General features: G+C 46.0%; 1 protein-coding gene across 2 annotated transcripts in view; it reads right to left on the bottom strand.

The window, feature by feature from the left end:
• Positions 1-23,294, bottom strand: part of PNPLA7 (patatin like phospholipase domain containing 7) — a 127,740-nt gene that overhangs the window by 59,120 nt on the left and 45,326 nt on the right. For both annotated transcript variants that reach the window (XM_033077574.2, XM_033077575.2), the window contains exons 20-21: positions 14,346-14,459; positions 1,645-1,705 (exon numbers count right to left, since the gene is read on the bottom strand). In XM_033077574.2, coding sequence (XP_032933465.1) covers positions 1,645-1,705; positions 14,346-14,459 — 175 coding nt within the window. The remainder of the gene's footprint in view (positions 1-1,644; positions 1,706-14,345; positions 14,460-23,294) is intronic.

Below are 23,294 nucleotides of genomic sequence, written 5' to 3'. Positions count from 1 at the left end.
GAAACCTGGGATTTCTGAGCTTTCTGTGCTTTCTGGCACTGACCCCCTGGAGAACACTGCTTTTGACCTGAGGCCTTGGAGAAGGCTCCAAATTTGAGTGATGGAGTTAAAGTCATGGGTGTGTAGTTAAACAGAAGTGTGTGATTTCATTGGTGAAGGGTTTTAAATTTGAGGTTTTTATAATGTAGGAATAGGTATGGGACAAGATGGAGGATTTTGGGTGGTGTCTCTTTTTGGTGCTCATCTTCCTTCTTCGTGGTTTCAAGTAGTAGTTTCTGGTTGGACAGTCAGTGCTGCACTGAGGGTCATGGGAGTTCAGTTATTAGGTTAAAAATATAAATAATATAGGTGTTATTTCTCTGTTGAACTGTTTAGCTTTAAAAGACCTTGTAGCTAGCTAGATTTGACTCGGTTTTGCTTGCTTCTAGCTGGTGGCCAGAAGTGTTGCTAAACTTTTTGTGTTTTTGATAAAATTTAATAAACAACCAAGCCTAAACATGAGAAAATCCATTTCCTTTGTGTGATTTTTAATCCAGACTCTAAATAAAATAATAAAAAAAAAGAAGCTCCAAACAAACCATTAATTAAGTGCTACAAAACACCACCACTGTTACACTTCCCCAGACTGCTCTGGAACAGGAAAGTGGGTGACCTTCCTTTTCAGCTCCTTGGAATTTTGCAAAATCAGCAACTGAACTAATTAAAACCCCCACCAAATAAAACCCAAACAATCTCAGCATCAAAGAGCCCCACAACACCCTCAGTAGTTAACAGGCATCTGTTTGCTTTCAATGCTGCTCAAGAAAATGGGAGAATTCCCTCCCACTCCCTTCAGTCAGAAGAGACTTTGCTGGTGCTGCCACACACACAGAGCTTCAGAACCAACCCATGGAAGGCCATTTCCTCCCAGACATTCATTAAAATACTGCAAATCCAGGCATTTGAAATCAGCCTGTGCTGCTGCTGCTCAGCACAGTGCTCTGACTCCAGCCCATTACAGGTGCTATTTCCAATTCTCCCTTTACATTGCTCTTGCAAGAAATTCCAGGGAAATTTCACTGCACACAGGCAGCAACACTTCTGTATCTCAATTGCAAATCATTCCATTCCCACATCCAATCAGCCATGCTCTGCCAAAACCAACATGTGTACACAGACAGAATAAAATCCCCATCCACTTGTGCCTACAGCTGTAACAAGCCACAGAATCCCAGACTGGGCTGGGCTGGGCTGGGCGAAACCTTCAAACTCATCATTTCCAACCCCTGCCATGGGCAGGGACCCCTCCCACTGTCCCAGGTTGCTCCCAGCCCCAATGTCCAACCTGGTCTTGTTCATGCCAGGGCCTGCCCACCCTGCCAGGGAACAATTCCTGCCCAATATCCCATCCAGCCCTGCCCTCTGGCAGTGGAAGCCATTCTCTGTGTCCTGTCCCTCCATCCCTTGTCCCCAGTCCCTCTCCAGCTCTCCTGGAGGCACTGGAAGGGGCTCTGAGCTCTCCCTGGATCCTTCTCTTCTTCAGGCCAAAATGTAGCAATGAATTTCCTTTCCAAGTATGCACTGCCTGTTTCCAAATTTCAGGATGCAAGTCTGGCTCCAAGGAGGCCCCAGCACCCATGGGAAGAGTCCAGGAATGAGTCTCACCTCCCTGCTGCAGACTGCCAAGAATCTTCTCACCCAGCAAGTGAATAAGTCTGGTCACAACCTGGGAGAGAAAGGGAAAAAAAAAGAAACATTCAGGCAGAACATACTGGAAGTAGAACATCCACATGGAGACTCCCAAACTTTTTAAGATGTTCCTCAAGTTGAGCCAACCAAAGTCAAGGGATTGCAGCTGTAGTTTCTTTCCTGGCTGTAATGTGTGGTGACTGATCATTTGTCTTGGTTTCTCCTACCTTGTTTTACTTTAATTTGGAAAAACAAGCAAACAAAACAACCTCAGAACAGGCAGGATTTAACTTGTTTTAAGGAAAAAAAAAGAAAAAAAAAAACCTTGATTATTTGGGGAAACATGTCAAATTGCATTTTCAGCTCTCCTCATTTCTCTCTGCAGCGCACCTGCCCCTCTAAATATTCCTCTCACTGCTGCACCTTTTGTAGGTGCTAAAGGCTCAAAAAGGTTCAAATCTGTGCTCAAACAGACCCTTCCCCAGTCCTGGTCAATGGTTTACAGCAGCCAATTTAAAATATTCTGGGGGAAAAAGAGGGGGATAAATACACCCCCCTAAACAGCTGCAGAATCAAAACAAACGACCTAAGAAATTGCTTTGCCCCTCTAATCATGTTTGCCTGGTAATTCATGTTTGAATGCACAGATGTGCTCCCAGCTGTTTTTCCAGCAGGACTCACATCAATGTAAACTAATATTCCAATAGCCAAATGTATCTCCAAACTGACAAGGCTCTCTCCAACATGACCAATCAATAATTCCAGACAACTGGGGTAGCAGGAGAGTAATCCTTGCAATATCAAGAAGTGACAGACATGGAAAATGCTGCATTTATTCTGAAAGCTCTACACAGATGTTTTACCAAATAAGGAAGAGAATTATTTAAATACATTAAGGATTAATAGAGCAATCATTAAATATTCTCCCCTAGACAAATAATTCAAGGTCGAATTAGCTCAGGAGGACATAAAAAACCCAAAACTGCCACAACAGCTCTCTGAGGTTAACAAGCAAAACAAGCAGCAGCCAGGGTAGCTGGGATCTGGATAAAACACATGGTTCCCACAGGAACAGGCACTTCAGGATGCATCTCTCAAATAAAGGGCATACAGGCATCAAGACAGGTCAGGATGCCCACCTGATTTATTTATAAATCCTGCCTTAAAAATGAAATCTAATGCAGCAGATTCTCCTGCACTGTGAAATGCTGGGTATGAAGCACTGACAAATTTAAAGTTCTCTTTGGGAAAAGGGAGAAGAGCAAACAGGAGGCTTCCAGCACAAGGGTGAATTTAGTGGAGCACAGAAAAAGAGTTACCAAGGTTATTTCAGGGATTCCATGGCCTGGTTTGGGGTGGAAAAGACCTGTAAAGCCCATCCAGTCCAACCCCTGCAGAGAGCAGGGACACCTCCCACTGTCCCAGCTGCTCAGAGCCTGTCCAGCCTGGAGCCTTGGACACTTCCAGGGACCCAGGGGCATTCCCCACCTCTCTGGGCAGCCTGTGCCAGTTCTGCCCCATAGCCATGACTGCAGGTTCTGAAGATGCCACATCAACATCTCCTCAGTGAGCAGGATAAAGCCCTTGGAAGTGCCCCTTCCTTGCCCCAGGAGCAGGCACAGTGCCCCTTCCTTGCCCCAGGAGCAGGCACAGTGTCCCTGCCCACTGCCACCAATGTGGGGAGGACAGCAGGACAGCTCCCAGCCTCCTGCCTCATCCTGGAATCTCAGACAGGATCTCAAATACTTCCCTTTGTCCAAAACACAACAGAATGTGATAATCACCCAACCACACAACTCTCTGCCACTTCACCACCACAAACCTCTGAGGCTCTGGGATTCCCCACGTGGCTACAGAAAACTACCCCAACCACAGGGAAAATTCAGGGAAACAGGGAATTCTTCACAAAACCAGAGACTGATGGCCCTTGCTGAAGGAGATAATCTGCCCAGAGCACATTTGCTATACCCAGCTCACTGGCTTCACCTAACCTGCAGCAGCACAGCAGGACTTTCCTTCAGCAGTTTTGGGAGGTGCAGTGAATGTTTTACACTTCTGAAGCACTTAAGCATCAGAATTTTAATTACTTACTAAAACCATCTCCTGTATTTATAACTTTTTCTGCTTTACAGGCAGCTAAGGAGAGCTCTAGCTAAGTTACAAAATATGTCCAAGGTTAATGATGGAACTAAGAATAGAACCTATTGGTCTCATTTTCCAGTTGGCTGCTCCTATTACCGGGAAATATTATTTGTCTTGTTTGCTGGAGCAAACCTTACAGCCTTGGTATGTATAGATAGGGAAAATTATTTCCCTGGTGACTTTGTACAACAAGCAAAGCTGCTCCCCAGAACAGGATGAGTCACTCTGTCGCAGTCATGGCAACGTCCAAGGAACATCAATTTGGGATCCAAGCTCAGAACTGAAATTTCCAGTTTTATATTACATACACCAGATATCCTTTCACAAAAAGGCAGTGTTTTCCTTTGAAAGGGACTTGTCCATCCTTCTGAGGGAGAATTCAATACAAATCACATCCCTGCATTGACAGCAGACCTGATCAACCCACAGCCCCCAGTGTGCAGGGCAGCAGGAGCAGCTCTCCCCAAATTCAGGGAGACAACTGAAAACCAACTAGAAAAATTCATCCTTCAGGTTTCCAAGGTTTTCCCCTTTATTCTCACTCCCACACAGCAGCAGGGCATGGGAAGAAGCAGCACAGCTCAACACACAAGAGATCTGGGAGAGGACAGGGATAGCTTGGGCAGGGAGGATGAGGAACAAACAGGAATTAGCCCTTGGGCTAGGAGCAAAACGACAGGGATTGAAGGGAACAGTTATTCCAAGTGTGTCTGCAGGGGATGGAGGCAGAAGGGCAGGTACAGGGTGGGTACCTCTATGCAGAATCTGGGCTGTGACTCAGCAGTCCCTCATCCCTCCTGTTCAGCTGCACTTTGTAGGAAATTCAAAGTGGGGCTCAGTCTCTTCTCCCAGGTAAGAAGTGAAAGGAGAGAAGGGAACAGCCTCAAGCTGTGCCAGGGGAAATTTAGCAGGATATCAGGAAAACCTTCACTGCAAGGGAGGTCTGCACAGTACTAGCACAGGTTGCCCAGAGCAGTGGTGGAGTCATTATCCCCACAAGTGTTCAAAAAACTGTGGATATTGCATTTGGGGACATGGGTTATTGGTGACCATGGTGGTACTGGGGGAATGGTTGGACTTGTTGATCTTGGGGGTTTTTCCAACCTCAACAATTCAAGGAAAGCTCTGGACATTGGCAGTGAGGGTTTGGGCAGAGGAGTAGGGCAGGAACTGGACTGACCTGGAGAACATTGAGTTTCCCTCTCTGGGGCTGCAGCCCCAGCACTGCCCTGTGCTCCTGAGCCAGGACAGCCTGGGCACTGCTGTTCCCAGAGCCTTCTGCCCCCCTCTCCATGGGAACACCAGTCTTTCCCAATCACAGTGCCAGAATAGCCCAGAACACTTCCCAGACATCTGCACAAGCAAAACTCTCTCATTTTCAGGGTGTCACCATCACCCAGGCTAGACAGCCTTCCCAGTCGGAAGCGTCTGCTGTGCTCACCCCTACAGCACATCCTGCATTTTACAGTCTCTTCTAGCACCCAGCCCTGCAAACACCCCTCCTGCTGGCACAGGATCAGGCAGTTTCAATTTAATGCTTGAAGAAAAATCTGCAAGAAGGCAGCGAGTCAGAGCCCAGATGGATCAAACACCACCAGGAGGTTCCTAAATTAGGCGAGGATCGTTAATTGTAGTAAAGCAAACGCAGCTTTTGGACCCCTCGTGCTGGGGATGGAGCTGAGCTCAGTTTAGTTGGTGAGGAAGTTGAATTAATCCTTGCTCATGATTAGGAACAGCAGTAGCAGCAAGTGCAGCCAGCTCAGTTAATCACAGTTAATCACAGTAACAAGCAGCAGAGCTGTGGATTGGACACTTGGCTGCCAGGACAGGTCTGCTCAGAGCTCCCCAAAGTGCCAGGGAACACAGTTTCCCACCCCTGCTCCCTGCCCAGGCTGGGACATGTCTCAGGAAGGTCACAGAACACCTAAAGAGGCACTACAGGGCTCAGGGAACAAGTCTGAAGCTTCCCAGGTCAGGGAGGTGACTGAGTTCACCATCAAAAACATCCCCAAAGCACACAGTCCCCAATCTCCTGAGCTTATGCAAGAGTTTTCAGGCCAGAGGGTTAAAACCTGACCTTACAGGTCTAACAAACTGAGTAAATCTCAATTTCAAAAGGTACCTGGGGCTCCAGGTGCATCAGTACTGTTCTCCAAAAGCCCCAAACCCCTCCAGCTCCCACAGCCACCACTGCAGATGTCACCTCTTAACCCTGGCCCAGAGCAGGATGCTCAGGTCAGATTTTACAAGGGCAATGACCATTTCTCCTGCCACCCCCTCCCCTTTTCAGATGAACAACCCAGGACATTTTTGTGCAGGGCAACACAGGACAAAGAGTTTGTGTTTTTCAAATGGTGTTGGAGAGCATTTCCCTCAGCACAATTCCACCTCTCTGACCCAGCTCAGCACTCAGCACCTCCTGGACCTACAAACATCTCATCCTCCTGCTTCTGGATCAACTCCATCCCAGGGAGACCCACCCAGGCTCTCAGCACCCTAAACACCCAGATCTCTCCTGTCTACTACAGTGTGTTCCTTCACCTGCTACACAGAACCTTCTGGGCAATCATTAATTTTCCCTGTGCTTAATTAATATTCAATTACTCCACAGACCTGCAGCCTGGGCACTCGTGGCAGGGCACCACATCCCAAGGGGCTGTACCTCCTTACTTTGGGATGATGAATTCCTGTTTCCAAAGCAGGATCTCAGCTCTGCTCTTGCTGGGGCCAGCACAGTGCTCCATCCATCCCGGGGCTGAGTTACCAGAGCCACTGTAATTCCCACTCCAAGAGGTTACAGTCACTCTGCAGTGCTGTATTTCCTATAATCCCTTTAAATATTTCAAACTTTTACCTACCTCTGCTGATCTTCCAAAGCTGGCTTCTAGTTAAAGCATTTGTTATTATTCAGCTGTGAAATTCAAGAGTTTATTTACAAAAAGCTCTTTTGAAAGCGATTTTTTATGAGAATTTAGTTGGAAAATATTTTCCTATGGACATTTATTTCAATCTGTGAATACTATGGATTGCCTGGCAAATTGAATTATCTGCTGATAGACAACAACTAATCCAAACAAAGCTTGCTCCATCATGGGTAACTTCTGATTTAGAGAAAACAATGCATGACAAGAAACGTGGAGACAGACTATTTATAAGTGGGGCCTGGAAGGACAGGACACAGGGAATGGCTCCCACTGCCAGAGGGCAGGGATGGATGGGATATTGGGCAGGAATTATTCCCTGGCAGGGTGGGCAGGGCTGGCACAGGGTGCCCAGAGCAGCTGTGGCTGCCCCTGGATCCCTGGCAGTGCCCAAGGCCAGGCTGGACATTGGGGCTGGAGCAGCCTGGGACAGTGGGAGGGGTCCCTGCCCATGGCAGGAGTGGGATTGGATGGGCTTCAAGGTCCCTCCAACCCAAACCATTCTGTGATTCTAAACTGGGGGAAAATCTCAATAATAAGCACCAATATCTAAATTCACAGCCACAACTAACTGATGTAATGTCCTTTGTCCTACAAATCCCTTTTAGTTACAACAGAAGAAATATATAAAAGCATATCTAAGAACAAAACATACACACCCCAAACTATAAGACAGATTGATACCTCAGCCCTACCCTGCACCAGGGTTCAGCTTTCACTGACTGTGATTTTAAATCACAGGTCCTGTGCAAGGAAGCCAAGGGCCAGGCCCCAGGAAGCCTCCCCAGCCCTGGCAGAAATCTCCTGCAGGTTTCTGGCCAGGAAAGCAGCCTTGGCTGAAGCAATGACCTGGCCCTGTCAGTCCTGCACAAGCAAAGGATGTGTGCAGCCCTACAAAGCTGAATGGAGTTTTCCTCTTAGGATCCTCCACCATCATCCAGACCCCAGAGACCAGGATGCTGCAGGGAACAAGGTGCCCTGGAGATGAGCTGTGGACTCTCCAGTGCCCCTGAAGTCTGAAGATAAGATGCTTCCTAGTTCAGCTTTTAAAACTTCAGTCATCTAACAGGTCACCCCCAAACTACAACAACAGAATACTCTGAGAACCCCCTGAGCTGGAATGGACCCACCAGGATCATCAATCCAGCCCCTGTCCCTGCCCAGCCCCCCCAACAATCCCAGCCTGTCCATCCCTGGCAGCGCTGTCCAAATGCTCCTGGAGCTCTGGCAGCCTCGGGGCCGTGCCCATTCCCTGGGGAGCCTGGGCAGTGCCAGCACCCTCTGGGGGAAGAACCTTGCCCTCACTTTAATCTAAACCTCCCCTGACACAGGTCATTGGTCACCAGAGAGAAATTAAATGTGTTAAATAACAATCTACTGGTGCCTCCACAGCAGGGTATTGCAGAAATTCACATCCAGATGTGATTTAGCTAAAGGACCTGTGAAAAGGTTTTGCGCCACACAGAGACTCTATGGATGAGCTGCCATGAAAAACAGGCCTGCCAAGGGTTTTCTGTTCTACAAAATAAGAACAATTACAGTAAAATAAAGCAAACAGCCATTTTACCCACACAAATCCACAGAACAGCTTCTGGGGAGCTCTTTCCAGGAGCTGAGATTATTCTCTCTTAAAGGTTTTTTCTAAGGGACAAGGGAGGAGGACAGGTAAATTAGATCCTCAGCTTGAATAAAAGCAGGGTGTTACTGAAGCTTCACATGGCCCCAGATCAGATAAACACTGGCTTGTCCTGGAATCAGGGAGCTTAGCAAGGGGTCTCTGATTGAAGCTTCCGACGTTTGATCAGCGCCGTGACAAAGCAAATCCTCAATGCTTCCTCACAACAATTCCTGGCACCTTTTCAAATGCTGCTGAAGCCCACAGAGGAACTGAAGCTTTATCCTGGGGCTGTTTGAGCTTCTAATGCTGGGGATCAATCACATCTTGAAGAAAAATGTCATTCTGGAAGTGGTGCTGATTAATTCCCCCCTCCTGCCAGCCTCGCTCAGTGACCATGCTGTTCCCACTGAATTCCTTCTCTCCTTTTCAGGCACTCCTCTTACAGTCAAGGAACACTTACTGGAATGACCAGGAGAACAAATACAGAAAAATCCAGAAGCACAGCCTCTCCTATCTATTCCCCAGTGCCACATCAGGCTTAAGCCATGATGCACACCCTGCCCAGCTCCTGAGGGCAGCATGTGGAAAAGAGGGCACATTCCAGAGCTCACTTTGTCAGCACATAACCCTGGGGAAGGCTCCAGCCACTTCAGAGAGGCTCGTGTTCAAACACCCATATAAAGATAGCAGAACTCCACTTGGAGATGGATGACAGGTTCTGAATATATTTAAACCCCAAGGCAGACTCAGAATTAAAAGAAAGATGCAGAAAAACTCTTTCTATTTCTCAGCACGCGTTTCCAGCACGCCAAAGGTTGTCTCACAGTTCAGCCCCCACAGCTCCCAAGCAGATTCTCAGAACCATTTCCATCAGCAACCAGCAGGTCTAAATTTCAAGTTAGAATTCTAAAAACTACCTCAGCTCAGGAGAGGCAAAGCTAATCTAGGAAATGTGATCCCAGCTCTGCAGCGATGTTGGAACATCTCTGTGATCTGCTCACAGATTTTTGTGCTCTCGCTGCTGCCTCGACGCTGCTTTGTGGTGCCAGGAATCGTGAGCTGGTTCCCTGTCCTACTTTCCAGAACTGAAGGCAGGGATGAAAATAGAAAGAATCAATTCGTTTCCACTCCCTGCAAGGCTGGAGAGCTTCAAACAGCACCAGAAACGAGCACAGAGGCTGTCAGGGAGCAAATGCTCTGGCTGGCAGAGAGCTCTGAGGGCTGTGCTGGAGAGCTGGGGGTACCAGGGTGGACAAAACCATCAAGTTTGGCACCATTGACCACTTTCCATTGGGAATGTCTAGGATTCAGAGTGAATCAAGGTTGAGATGTTTTCCTGAGAAGCCAGACAATGTAAGCTTGACTCCTGCAGACTGAGCAGGATCTAGAAATCAACATCTGTTGTTTCTGGGCACATAATCTGAAAGTTTGGCTGTTATTTATAACTGAGGTCAGGCTCCCCACACTCATCCATCTGTTTCAGCCCTCAGAATAACCTGAGCTATGGTGGGTCACTTAGAAGAGCCCAGCAGATCAGCTCCTGTCTCTCCCAGGACCAAAGAAGCTGTCCAGGAGACAAAACAGAAGGCAGTGATATGGATCTCTCCCAAGGATCAGTCATTCCACTTCCCCAGATTGTACATGGCAGTTCAAGGACCTGGAATTACTGCCTGGACTAACAGAGCACAATTTCCCTCATTTCACACAGTTCTCACTGGCAAGCACCACCCACGTCCTACAATTTTCTTACACAGCAGGTAATGTTTTCTTACAGTGCATTCCAGAGTTGGAACCCTTCCTGGATCACCTACAAACACAGCATGGCTGGGGAAGAGTCTGCAGGATGGAGTCCTCCCACTAACTCCTAAAATAAAGGGGTTTTCACCCTTCCTAGGAACTGTCTGGAGCCTCCTCATGAGGGGGCAGCTCCAATCTCTGCTCTGGGCCAGGGACAGAACCCAGGGAACGGCTGGAGCTGGCCCAGGGCAGGCTCAGGTGGAGCTCAGGGAAAGGTTCTTCCCCCAGAGGGTGCTGGCACTGCCCAGGCTCCCCAGGGAATGGGCACGGCCCCGAGGCTGCCAGAGCTCCAGGAGCGTTTGGACAGCGCTGCCAGGGATGGACAGGCTGGGATTGTTGGGGGGTGTGGGCAGGGACAGGGGCTGGGCTGGGTGATCCTGGTGGGTCCCTTCCAGCTCAGGATTCTCTGTGGTTCCTTGGTTCTGTAAAGCTCAAGAGTAACAAACTGAGGGAAACTCAAGCTCAGGAACTGCTCCGTTTTTAGCTGTTAACACAAACACACTATTCAGGCTCTGCAGAAGTTGCTAAGAGGAACACCAAAAAAATCCATTTCCCCCTTGAACTAAGAGTGGATTTCATCTGACTCAGGGGACCAGCACCCTCATTTGATCATTATTTACCAAGTAAGACTCATGTCATTACCCTCACCAGGCAGTGCAGGAGCATGGAGCTGATAGAGGCAGAGCTGTTTTCTGTCCTGTGTTTTTCTGCTTTGCAGAGGGAAATCCTCCACCACTGTGCTGAATCACCAGCCAGCTCTTGCTACCCAGTCAATTATTTCAGAACTATTGGACCTGCTATCCCTTCATTACTTTATTACTTCTGCTTGAATGGGGAAAACAACATCATAAACCCTGTGTATAAATCACTCTCCTAGAATAACAGCCAAGAAAATGGGACAGAGAGAATTCATTTGGTCCATCCCTCTGCTCAGCACTAAGCATTACTTCATTGATCATTTTAGAAGAGGTTATAAAAACAAGTAACAATCTTTTAGTCTTTCTGGAGAGTAGAATGAGCTTTTTCTCACTGCAGCTGCTGCCATTTCAGTTCAGTCCCAGTTCCAGTATGGTGAGCCCTTTCTAGCACAAGACAACTTTATATATCTGAAAATAGCTACCATGTCTTCCCTCAACCTTCTACAGGCTTTTTGTCTCTATAGGTCAGCATTTCTAACCAGCACTCAGCTGCCTCCTTGTCCTCCAGACTCTCTTCCTTTGGTCTGTCCCTGCCTTCAGATGTGCTGCCACAGGCTGGTGCTGAAGCTTTTCCAGCATCAAGCAGAATGTCAGGATTTCTTCACTCCAAAAAGCATTCTGCTAGCACAGTTTACGGTTTTTTTTGCAACACTGTCCAGGCATGGGCAGCTTTTGATCTCTAATGCCTGGATTCTTTTTCTAACAAAGTGAACCAGTCCTTGTCCTTTGCACATTTATCTGTTTTCCAGCTCAAGCACTTCTCTCCAGTAAAATCTTTTAAAGTTTACTTTGGCTGTTCTAGTTGTCTCACAAATTTCTTCCCTATGGTTTTGCTCCACCACTTCAATTCTCTCTCTCTTGTCCTTCCTCTCTTACCTGCATCCAAAGCAGAGTGGGTAGCAGGGCAGGGGGGATTCTGTCCCTCTGCCCCTGGGCTCAGGTGAGACCCCACCTGCAGAGCTGCCCCAGCCCTGGAACCAGCACAGGAGGGAGCTGGAGCTGCTGGAGAGTCCAGAGGAGGCACCAGGGGGATCAGAGGATGGAGCAGCTCTGCTGGGAGGAAAGGCTGGGACAGCTGGGATTGTTCACCTGGAGAGGAGAAGCTTTGGGGTGAGCTCAGTGTGGCTTTCCAGTGCCTAAAGGGGCTCCAGGAGAGCTGGAGAGGGACTGGGGACAAGGGATGGAGGGACAGCACACAGGGAAGGGCAGGGCTGGATGGGATATTGGGCAGGAATTGTTCCCTGGCAGGGTGGGCAGGGCTGGCACAGGGTGCCCAGAGCAGCTGTGGCTGCCCCTGGATCCCTGGCAGTGCCCAAGGCCAGGCTGGACATTGGGGCTGGAGTAGCCTGGGACAGTGGGAGGGGTGGCACTGGAGGGGCTTTGAAGTTCCTTCCCATCATGGACTTAACAGACAAAAAAGAGAACACACAAAGACTCTGAAATACTATTAAAATATTTTACCTTAAGTTTTTAAGACTGAAGGCATTAACTGCATAAATCACCTACATAAAGTCTATCTTGTGTTCCTTTCTATTTCTGGTGGGGTTCTAAAACAATCCCATAGAAAAAATGCAAGTTCTCACTTTTTTATAACAGTTTAACATCTACTTAGATTTTAGAGACCTCAAACAGCAGCACAAATGTGTCTTTCTAACAACCTGTGTTGCAACACATTTCCTTAAAACATCTATTTTAGAATTTTGTTTCATTGCAACTAATTAGCCAGATTACAGGCAAGTCTAGAAAAAAGTGATTCCATACTGAAAAAGGTCAGGAATTTGTGGCTGATGGGCTGTACCCTTCAGACATGGGAAGACATTTAAATTCTATTACAAATAAATGTTTTGAATTGTGCTATAAATGTACCACTCAAGCTCAATTTTAGCTGCAAAGCAAAGAGATTCACAGCTCCACAGAGATCACTGTTCAGGGGAAAACAGCTCTGCCAGCTGGCAGAAAGGGAAGAGAGAAAAGACACTGAAATAAATTTCTGTCCCAGATAAAGAGGCAAAATTAGAACCCAGCCCTAGTGCAGAGCACTGCTCAAGGCATTGCTCAGTGTTTAGGCCAGGCTGGATGGGCTTGGAGCAACCAGGGGGAAGGTTCCCTGCCCATGGAGGGGGTGGAATAGGGTAAATTTTATGGTTCCTTCCAACCCAAACCAGTCTGTGACACTGGAAATTTAAAATCTGTATGTTTAGCAGTTACATTTAAAGCAGAAAGGTGGGTTTGAATCCTGCCTGGGTCATTCCCTCCCTCCTGGATCAGCCACAAGGACACTGATGGTGGACAGCAGCTCCAGAGTGGATGTCACATGTTTGGGATGTCCCCAAGAGTGTGGGGAGTTCTGTAGTGAGCTCCCAGTTCATGAACCTGGGCATGGAATCACATTAAATGGAGAGGAGTAAACTCACAGGTCTGTTCAAGTGAGCTCCAGGGACCAGAAATACCTTAATAATCCCCAAGAGAAGCTCAGAAACACTTCAGCCAAAATAATCCTCACAGGGAAACCAGGAAGATTATTTTTCACTGACATAAATTCTGAACACTTATTGCCATAATTAAATTCTCCTGGCAATAACACAGACAAAACTCCACAGTTTTGGTACTATGAAGATGCCTGAATGGAGGTTTTATATTGTATAGTCAAAAAAAATATTACAGGCACTAGGAAAGCAAGAGAATATAAGTATTTAAATTAGGCTTATTATTTTTTGCAGGATTTTAAAAGAAATCTGGTTTAAAAAAAGTCTAGGTCTTCAAGACAGCAAAATGAAAAATCAGAAATAATTTGAAGTAACAGCATTAAAGAATTGCCTGTAAGGCCAGTGCAATGATTTAGTGCTTAGTATAATGTCCCTGATGCACTTAGGGACAAAAGAATTAAATTTCAAGTCCGTCAGTCTCCAAATTTGCAGGAGAAAGATATAATGTCAAGTGAATTAAAGAAGATGGATGAGCTGATGGATTCAAAGGGAGCAATCAGAGTCTTCAGGACACAGACAGATCTGGCAATTGCAGAATGAGGATTGACAACCTAAAATGGCAGGAAGAGGGAAACCAACCCCCAAACATCAAAGCTCTGGAAATAAAAGCCCAGAGAACCAAGGGTGGACTCGGAGCCCCAGGAGGAGGAGGAATTAATAACATTTTTAAAGGGATTTTAGAAGCCAAACTTCCATTTCCCATCAGGGATTTTAGAAGCCAAACTTCCATTTCCCATCAGTAGCACTAAGTGATTTCCACTTTGCTAACATCCTGCATTTAAGCAGAACTCCTCCCAGATACACAAAGTAGCCCTGCAATAAAAACTGCTCCCATTGATTGAGGACAGAGCAGGGAAAGCTGCTGAAGTCTGGGCTGGATCCGCTCAGGCAGACGAGGAGCACGCGATGTTTTCTCAGAATGCATCAATCACACAGAAAACCCAGAGCATCCAGGGGAGTCTGAGCCTCTCAGACATCCTGGAGAGAGACAGGAAAATGCTTTGAATTGCCTTACCTGGGGGAATTTGCGTTTGATGGAGATCAGGGCCCCCTCGGGGAGCTTGGCGAGCTCCGAGTCGCGCACGGCGTGCACCGTGGTGGCTCTGGGCTGGTGGGTCAGGGCTTCCACCTGCAGCAAACAGCACAGGCACACAGCATCAGGGACAGGGCACAATCCAACAGCAAACTCAGCACCAAGAGCTTCCCAATGGTATAAGAACATATTATATTATTGGCTTTTCACAAATATTAAAGTGAATGCTGTATGTATAATGTTGGAAAACTTTGTGGTATGGATATAGCTTCTTTTAGTTCTGCTATTAACAAAGCTTAGAAATAGTGGTGTGATAAATCTATAGTTTTGGGGCTATAACATGGTGATGTAAAAAGCTTTTGTTCATGAACTAACTCAGAGAATAGCAAAAAGATAATTAGGAAATTCTTCACAATCTTGGATTATCTTATCTGGATGAAGACAGGGGTGATGAACACCAGAACTCCAGGGAAGGAATTTATTGATCTCCATTATCAGGGAGTGTGCTGACGAGAAGGAGCCACAAGGGAAGAAAAAAAAAGATTTATAGTTTGGGGGGGTGATTTTGAATAATGCATGATGAGCTACAAATCTGCAACAGGTTGATGCATTTAAAGAAGTGTTTTCTGGGTTAAGGTGTGCTCTTGGCTGAATGTCAAGCACTTGGCCATATAACCTTTTGCTTTATTGTTTGTCTCTTATTGTCTTTTATCAAACCTTTTAAATCTACCAGGAAAGTGAACCTCATTTTTCACACCAAGAACCACTGCTGCTCCCACAGACAACCCTGCCTGTCCCAGGGGTCTCACCCAGGGCACCACAGCTGCCACAACCTCTCTGCACCCCCAATCTCTCAGGCACACCCTCTGCAGTTTCTCACAGAAACTGAACCCACAGCCCCAGAGGGAAAGTTTAGTCTGAGCTGCTTTGAGGGAGCTGCCAGAACAACTACCAGAGTGAACTCAGCACCTCAACAACCCCAAGAGCTTTTCCCCCCTCAGTGCTGATGGTGATGAAGCCAGCTAAGAGCCAGGAAAACCCCATTTCTCTGCTGCTCCCTCCTGCCTCAATACCACCCTGAAACACTTCCATTTTACCTCTGGAAGCTGAATGCCAATGACCTTGACATAACTGAGACTTCCTAAATGTTCAAGAAAGGGATGAGATCAATCTGGGGTGGTGAAAGGAGTCCCTACCCTTTCAGGGGGTGGTAACAAGATGAGCTTGCAGGTCCCTTCCAACCCAAACCAGCCTGGGATTCTAGGGACAAATTAGCACATTTGGGCCAAAACCAAGTATAGCTTTTTCTTTTTTTTTCTTTTTTTTCTTTTTTTTTTTTTTTGTTTGCCTGTGTATAAACAGGAATGCCTGAAAGGTCCAGGCTGGAAGGGAGCACTGGAGCTCATCCAGTTCCACCTCCCTGCTCAAGCAGGTTCCCTGGAGAAGTCACTCAGGGTCGTGTCCCAACAGGTCAGACAAGGAAAATCTACAGCAGAACACACCTCCCTGACCAGTACCCAATTATTTCACCTAGAACCATCTATTTTACTGACAGCAGAAGTATAAAGAAGATGCTGACACAAAGAGAGTGACAAGAGTGAATACAAAGATTTTCTCCTTTATGAAGAGAATCTGCCACCATATAAATCAACCTGGGGTAAGAAAAGCAAAATGCAGCTGCTGCCCCAAACTTGCCACTGTCTCTGATGTTGTTTGGAAATGCAGGAATCCAATTCCCTGGTGAAGTCTCTGCCCATGGCCAGTGACTTATCCTGCCAGGAGAGGCACTGGAGCTACAACCTTTAATTGCCTAGGAACAGCCTGGTGCTCCATTTTGGGAGTTCAGCTGCAGACAACATTTATTGGGTTTGAAATCCATAGATCAGCCATTTACAAACATGGTTGTCACTGTAGCAGATTTAATTACTGAGGGTAAAACACAAACAGAAAAATCCCTCCCTAACTGCAATTTCCTCACATTTTGAATTAAAGTGAAGATGACTTTGCATTTTTAATTTTCCACTATAAAAAGAAATAAATAACAAATCAGCTTAGAGCTGTTTGAGTTGTTTAGAGGTTGGGGGGTTGATGGTTTTATTTGTTTGATTTTTGGGGCTTTTTTTCAGGATTTTTTTCAAAGCTTATATTGACAGCAAATTTCAACAGAGGCAATTAATTCCTCACAGTACTATGGGCTCAGGTACACAAAATGAGCACCAGATAAATAAATAATAATAATAATAATAATGCCTTGTGCAAAACACACAGCACAGTGATCCCACTTCCACCAAGAGCCCTCCTTGGAAGGTTCCATGTTCACAAAGTAGTTCATCTAGCAACCAGAACATCTTGAGCTCAAAAACTTGCCATTAGTCCAGAAAACTGAGATGAACTTGCCAATATTAACTTGAATTTCACCAGCACCAACTGCTCTGCATTGAAAACTGCACAGGGAAATTTAAAGCACCTTCATTTTGCAAGCCCCAGCCTTTGTTTTTTTGCTCAGGTACCAGGGATGTTTTGTTCTGTCATCACATTTTAAACTAATTATATAGAAGGGCAAAAAAAAAAGAATCATCTTTGTACATACATTTATGGAGAAACAAACCCTCTTAAAGCTCCCCAAAGGGCTATATAAGATATTCTCTTTTATCTCCCTCCCCTATTACCAGCTTTTTATCACAGGTTCTTGGCTCTGTAATTTACCTTCCTCCTCCTGAAAGCAGGTTAAGAGTTTCAGTTGTTAAAATAAAACCTTTCCTCTCAGCCAGGCACCTCCTGACTGAGTTTAATTTGTATCAAGAAGAAAAACGCTGGAACCGTCTGAGATCCTTTGCCTCAATTTCTGTGATATATGAGTGCATAAAATCAACTGTGCTCCAAGGGGCTCCTGAGCCTTTCAGAAAAGATGAAATTTGTAAATTTGTAGAAAAGGCAATTAAATTTTAACTTTAAACACAGCCTCAGGGAGGGTTTTTTAGCTCCCAAGTGTAACTTTGTCTTTTTGACAGAGCAGAGGGCACAGGGACACCTTTTCCAAACCTCCTTCCCAAAGAGCCACTCAAATATCCAGATGTGCAACAGCACCAGTCCCAGAGACCCCTGCAAGTGCTGACTGCAATTCCCAAGTGATTACAGAAATTGGATCTTGGATGTTCTTACACACAGGTACTATGGAGGTCTTTGATATTTTCATTTAATAAACCCCAGTATTCCAGCTTGGAAAATACCTGGGTCCCAGCCATTGCACAGAAGGAAATTCAAACTGTGCTTTCCTCTTGGGTATAACCCTCTGAGTTCCAAATCTCTCTATTTATTAAAAATCCCTGCTATTCCCTTATCAATTATCCCAGAGCAGCTGTGGCTGCCCCTGGATCCCTGGCAGTGTCCAAGGCCAGGCTGGACATTGGGGCTGGAGCAGCCTGGGAGGTGCCCATGGCAGGAGTGGGATGTGCTTTAAGGGCTTTTCCCACCCAAATAATTCAGGGAGTCAATAATTAATGAAATAATTCCTCTTCACTGGAGTGTGAGGATTCTCATTTGGATTATCTGCAGGATGATTCTCAACTTTCACCATATTCTCCCCTCTTCCTAAAACCTAAAAGGTTTTAGACCCTGTTTTGCACTGGTTCCACATTTCCTGCACATGGAAATCTGCCAAACCCATTTGGTTTTGGATATTTCTGTCTCCTTTGGAGATCAAAATCATTCTAACATCAAGTTCCAGTTTTCCCCTGAAAATAACACTTTCTTACTTTGTATTTTTTTAATAAACCATTTGAGATATCAACTGTTCAGAGATTCAGATATTTTTCCTCTTGCTTAGGAAAAAACAGAAGTCTCATGCCATATGAGAATTTAAAATAATTTTTATCTTAAACCACATTAAAATCCTTGGACTCCTCTGCCCAGTGAAACCTTTTGAACAGGTTTTCTTCTTTTTCCAGGTGTGTTAAAGTACAAGACTCAGATCTAGCTTTAACTTCAAAATGAACAAAATCTATTTGTGATCAGAAGACTGTAGCATTATTTCCTTGGTCACAAAAAGGGAAATTTAACATTCTGATCACCCATCACAGCTGCAGCAAACAACACAAAACCACCTCCACAATAACATTAATAACCCAATGTTTCAAGAAATAGCATTATTATCTTCCAGATCTTATTGGACCTGACTGGGGGAAGTGTTTATTTATATACTTGGTTTCATAATCACCCAAGGTTCTTCCTAGAGCTCCCTCCCAGAATACCATTAGCATCACTCATCCACACCAGCATGAACACAGCCACAGCATTTGCTCCAGTGCAAAAAAGAACCAGTGGAATCTCTCCCATTTCTCCTGCAACCCAAGCCAACACAACCCTTTTCTTGCTCCAGGCAATTGTACATCTCTGTTCTTCTCATGTCACATCCATTCCTCCTCCTCCTTCCTAACAAGCCTCTAAATAAGTTCCACCTCACTGCCCATTTCTGGGCTTCTCTTTCAGTTTTCCTGCATTTGCCATCATTGTTTTTCCTGGTTTTCCTGGAGTTCCCTGACTGCTGAGCCCACCCCATCCTCTGCTCTGCCTGCTGCTCTTCTCTTTGCCATCTCATTATCTGGTGTTGATTGGTTTTCTCTATACAATAAACTCAGCAAGCCCACACTGCAGAGCTAATTTCACTTGGAACTGCATCTCCCTGAAATCCTGCTGTGCCTTATTTCAGCAGCCCTACAAAAATGCTGAATATTCCCTTCACCACCCTCCTGCCTCCAAGGTCGACCCCTTGGCTCCTCAAAATCCCTCTCTATCTCCAGCCCACCCTCTGAAATCCATCACTGCCTTTACTTCCACTCTCTCTAATTTGGGGGAATTGCACAAGAATAGTGTCTCAAACACTGGAATAATTTGAATCAGAAAGCACAGAACCATTTCCACACACTCTGTGCCTCTTGTAACTAACCAGGATATGGCCATGGGTGAGGGCACTCCTGCATTGTTGTGGTTCTGTTGTTCCTAACACTTAAATAAAACAAATAAAAACATCCCAACATCCCCCCCAAAAAACCCTAAAACCAGACCTGTGCTCTTTGTACTGTTCCAGTGAATTCTGGCAGGGAAGGGTTTTGAGCAATCAATGGAAGGGGCAGAGGGATGGAACTGGATGAGCTTTAAGGTCCTTTTAAACCCAAACCAGTGTGGAATTCCATGATTCTCACACCTTCTCTTAGTTCACTATTAAACAGTGACAGAACCAGGTTTTGCTGTCTCCATCCCATACCATGCACATGATTCAAAACCCTGCCTTACAAATTCTTTCTGAAGTAAAATTTTGCTGTAAATCTTTTACAGGGAGGGGAAAAGCAATTTATACTATCACAACCCCTTTTGACTTCATTTCCAACAGTCATTCCTGACAATTCTTTACAGATTTCCAAATTACACAGCTGGGAAACGAAAACTAGCAAATGAGAAATTCTGAGAGTTGTTCTAAGTACAAATTCCTTCCTGAGATGCACTCAAGAAATCACTTTACTTGCTTAACTTTTGGTGTATGCACAGCCCCAGTGTGATGAGCACAGTTATTCTCCTGCTCAGGCTTCTCTGAGACTTCCTGGAGCAAACTGGGGCTTGTTGATTTGCTGGCAGGAAAATGTTGCTTCTCCAAACAAACTCAGCCTCAGTTTAACAAACTGTTGGGTGACTTTTCCTCACAGTCAGCAGCCACTAAAAATGCAAATTATTTCCAAGTAGTTTCTTGTGGAGATTATTTCTTTCCAAGTGAGATTTCAAGCAGATCTAGTGCATGAGGAGACATGTCCAGTGCAAATGTTCAGAGCCACAGGCCTGTTCTGCCCAGCCTCCAGCCAGGAACACATTTACACCAGTGGCTCTTGCTGTGCCTTCCCATCCCATCCATTCTGTAATACACTGCCTTCAGTTCCTCTTCATTATGGCCACAGATCCAACCCAGAACCTGTCATCCTCTCACACATCATATTTCTTCCTCTCCCATTGATTTTTCCTTGCTGCCAACTCACAAAAAGCAGCAATCTTTTGGGAACCCTTGTGTAAGAGCACACAGGTGAAAGCACCAGCCACAAGGAGACCCTGGGAAGCAGGTCAGGATGTCAAGGATTATTAAATTGTATAGCTTGAACTCTTCACTTTCCAAATTCTCCTCCAAAACAGCCACAATCCCTGTCTGGCAATTATCCTGATACTTCTATTGTCTCTTCTTCAGCCCAGGGGCTCCCACCAGGACCAGGCAGGGCCTGTCAGGCACAGCTGGGTGACACTGGGGGTGCACAGACACCCACCTCCCCTCTGGAGACAGCATCTGCCAAAACTCCTCACTCCATCCTGAAACACTCAGCCCAGAGCAGGCCAGGCTCTACACAAAGCCATGAGCTCATCCTGAGGGGGAAAGACCAGCTCAGAGGGGGACACAAGGACAGGGGGGAAAGGACACAAGGACAGGGGGGAAAGGACACAAGGACAGGGGGGAAAGGACACAAAGGATAGGGGGGAAAGGACACAAAGGACAGGGGGGAAAGGCCACAGACCCAAGGAGGGATCAGGAGAAGGAACACCAACACTGACACCTGCTGCTGGCTCAGGAGGCTCTGGGTCAGGGCCAGCAGGGAGGGAGCTGACAGGTATCACACACATAAATACAGGTACAGCACACCTGCATCTCAAGGCAAACACCAGCACTGGAGGAGCACAAAAGGCCACCTGTGGGTTGTCACAGCAGTGTCTTTGTCCAGACCAGGGCAGCACCTGCTGCTGCTGCTGCAACTGGAGCCAGTGAGGCAACATCACCCATGTTACACAAAGGGCAACCAAACACTACATGGAACATTGATTTTTTCTGGATTAAACATGAACCCTCAGACCTTTTTCCAGCTCATCTGCACCTGGAGCAGCAGAGGATGCTCATCCCAGCAGTGTCTGCTCCAGCCCCAGCTCAGAAGGACCTGAAATATCAACTTGTTTGTATCAGAAAAGGACAAAGGAGGAGACACTGCTGGAAGCAGTGAATGAGTGGGAAGAGCAACCAGACAAACTGCAAATCGATGCTATTTGTGGGAGCAGTGCCAGTGGATGAACTCAGAACACCATGTACTCTTCAAAGTTGTTCTAACAACCACCTTCTGCAATCTTCTGTGTGCCAAGTTAACCCCGTGACTGAGGACATCCAGCCCTTCTGCTGTGTGCAAAGAAGAATCCAAACCTCCCTCTCTCATTTTTTAAATAGATAAACGTATTAAAAAACCATGAAAGGCTTACACACACTCAGGCATGGAAGTCTTGTGTATCTGTACATGCAAGAGTAGGTCTAAAATACAGGTAAAAAATTAAATAAGGCTGAGCTTGCTATGTTTTGTAATTAGGGCAGATGGAGTCAGGCCACAGGTTCTCCCCAAAGGACTGAGCCTGCACTTTGTAGCAGTGCAATGACAGTCCTGTTGCAGCAGTGAATGTCATTAAGAGACAAAAAAGAGGAAGATTAAAGCTAGGAAGGGAATTGGTAGAAGCCCAGCCTCCTCTGTTTAAGTTTTACTCCTTGTGTACGTGTGGCTATAAAAAAAGATTTGAAGTTTCATGCATGTTTTGCTGCCCTAAATCCAACATTACAGGCAAAACACCACCAAAAACAGTTTCAGAAGCCAACACCAAACACCCACCAAAGCCATCACATTTCTCCAGGCTGCTGGAAGAGGATCTGCAAGGGCAATGCCCTGGGCAGGTTGCTCCTCTTTGGGTGAACTATACCTGAACTTCCAGAACAGAGAAAGAGAGAACAACCCATGATGAGCTGCTCAGATACATCCTAGAAGGGAGAGATTTAATTGCTTTTGACCCAGCTTTACACAGGAGTCCCAAAATGGCTGGAACTTTATCAGGGACCCTTCCCCACTCTGCACTGCTGACTCTTCCCCCAAAAATCCTTCCTGTCACCTCCACTGGACTCTGCTCCCACTACTCACTGTCATCCAAGCATTCTGCTGGTGATGACAAGGATCACTTTTATCTTTCTCTCTTTCAGTGGCTTTAATTTAATGAAGTTTGCAAAAAAAAAAAAAAAAAGAAAAAAAATTGCAATCAAGGAAAACAAAAATTTCTTTTGCTGTTGATGGCCTTGTGCATTTGTCAGGGTTGAAGGGGATGTAATATCACCTTTGCTGTTCCCCAGCCAGCCTAGTTCCAATGTGGCATCCCTCAAAATGGAAGGGAGAAAGGAGCAGGAGGCAAGGGAAATAAAAAGCTGTCCTGCAGGGGATCAGGAGGTGTATCAAGAGTGAGCTGATAGCTGGAATTATCACAAGAGAGTTCAGCTGGAAGCAGAGGGGAGACACAAAATATCCTAAGGAATGACAGACCAATGCATGAAATTCCCTGTTGGAACCCAGCAGGTCACAAAACCATCCCTGTCTGTCATCAGGGCTCCTGAGATTCTCTAAAGAGAACGTGGCCCAGGACATCAAGCACATAAAGCACTCAGCAGTGATACCTGAGGCAGCTCCACAGCCAAATGGGTTTCTCCCACAACACAAATACAGATAATTTAATGCCAGATCCTGTCCAAGCCATGCTGGTGTTGCCAGCCAGCCAGAACACTGAGCTGCACCACAAGAATTTGCAGTTGTAGGTGATCTCTGACCTTCAGCAGCTGTTTAGAACTTGAGGCAAATACAGATAAAAGAGAAATTGCTGTTGATAAAAAGAAATAGCTGTAAAGAATCTGAAAAATAGCACTCAGCAGCTTCACTCAGGGAAGGTGTTTGTAGGAAATCAAGGTTCACTCAGATGGCTCAGATCAGTGATTTAACAAAAACATTCTCATGATGGGCTTGGAAATCAGACACAGCCTCTCATTTCATTCTGACACTAATTCAGCAGTGCAAATGTGAACTCGTTCCTCAGGGCTTCCTCTGCCTCCCT

The sequence above is a fragment of the Catharus ustulatus genome, chromosome 21 (assembly GCF_009819885.2).
Source record: "Catharus ustulatus isolate bCatUst1 chromosome 21, bCatUst1.pri.v2, whole genome shotgun sequence".
In the NCBI taxonomy this organism is placed as follows: Eukaryota; Metazoa; Chordata; class Aves; order Passeriformes; family Turdidae; genus Catharus; species Catharus ustulatus.
This window is presented reverse-complemented; position numbering and strand designations above follow the sequence as displayed.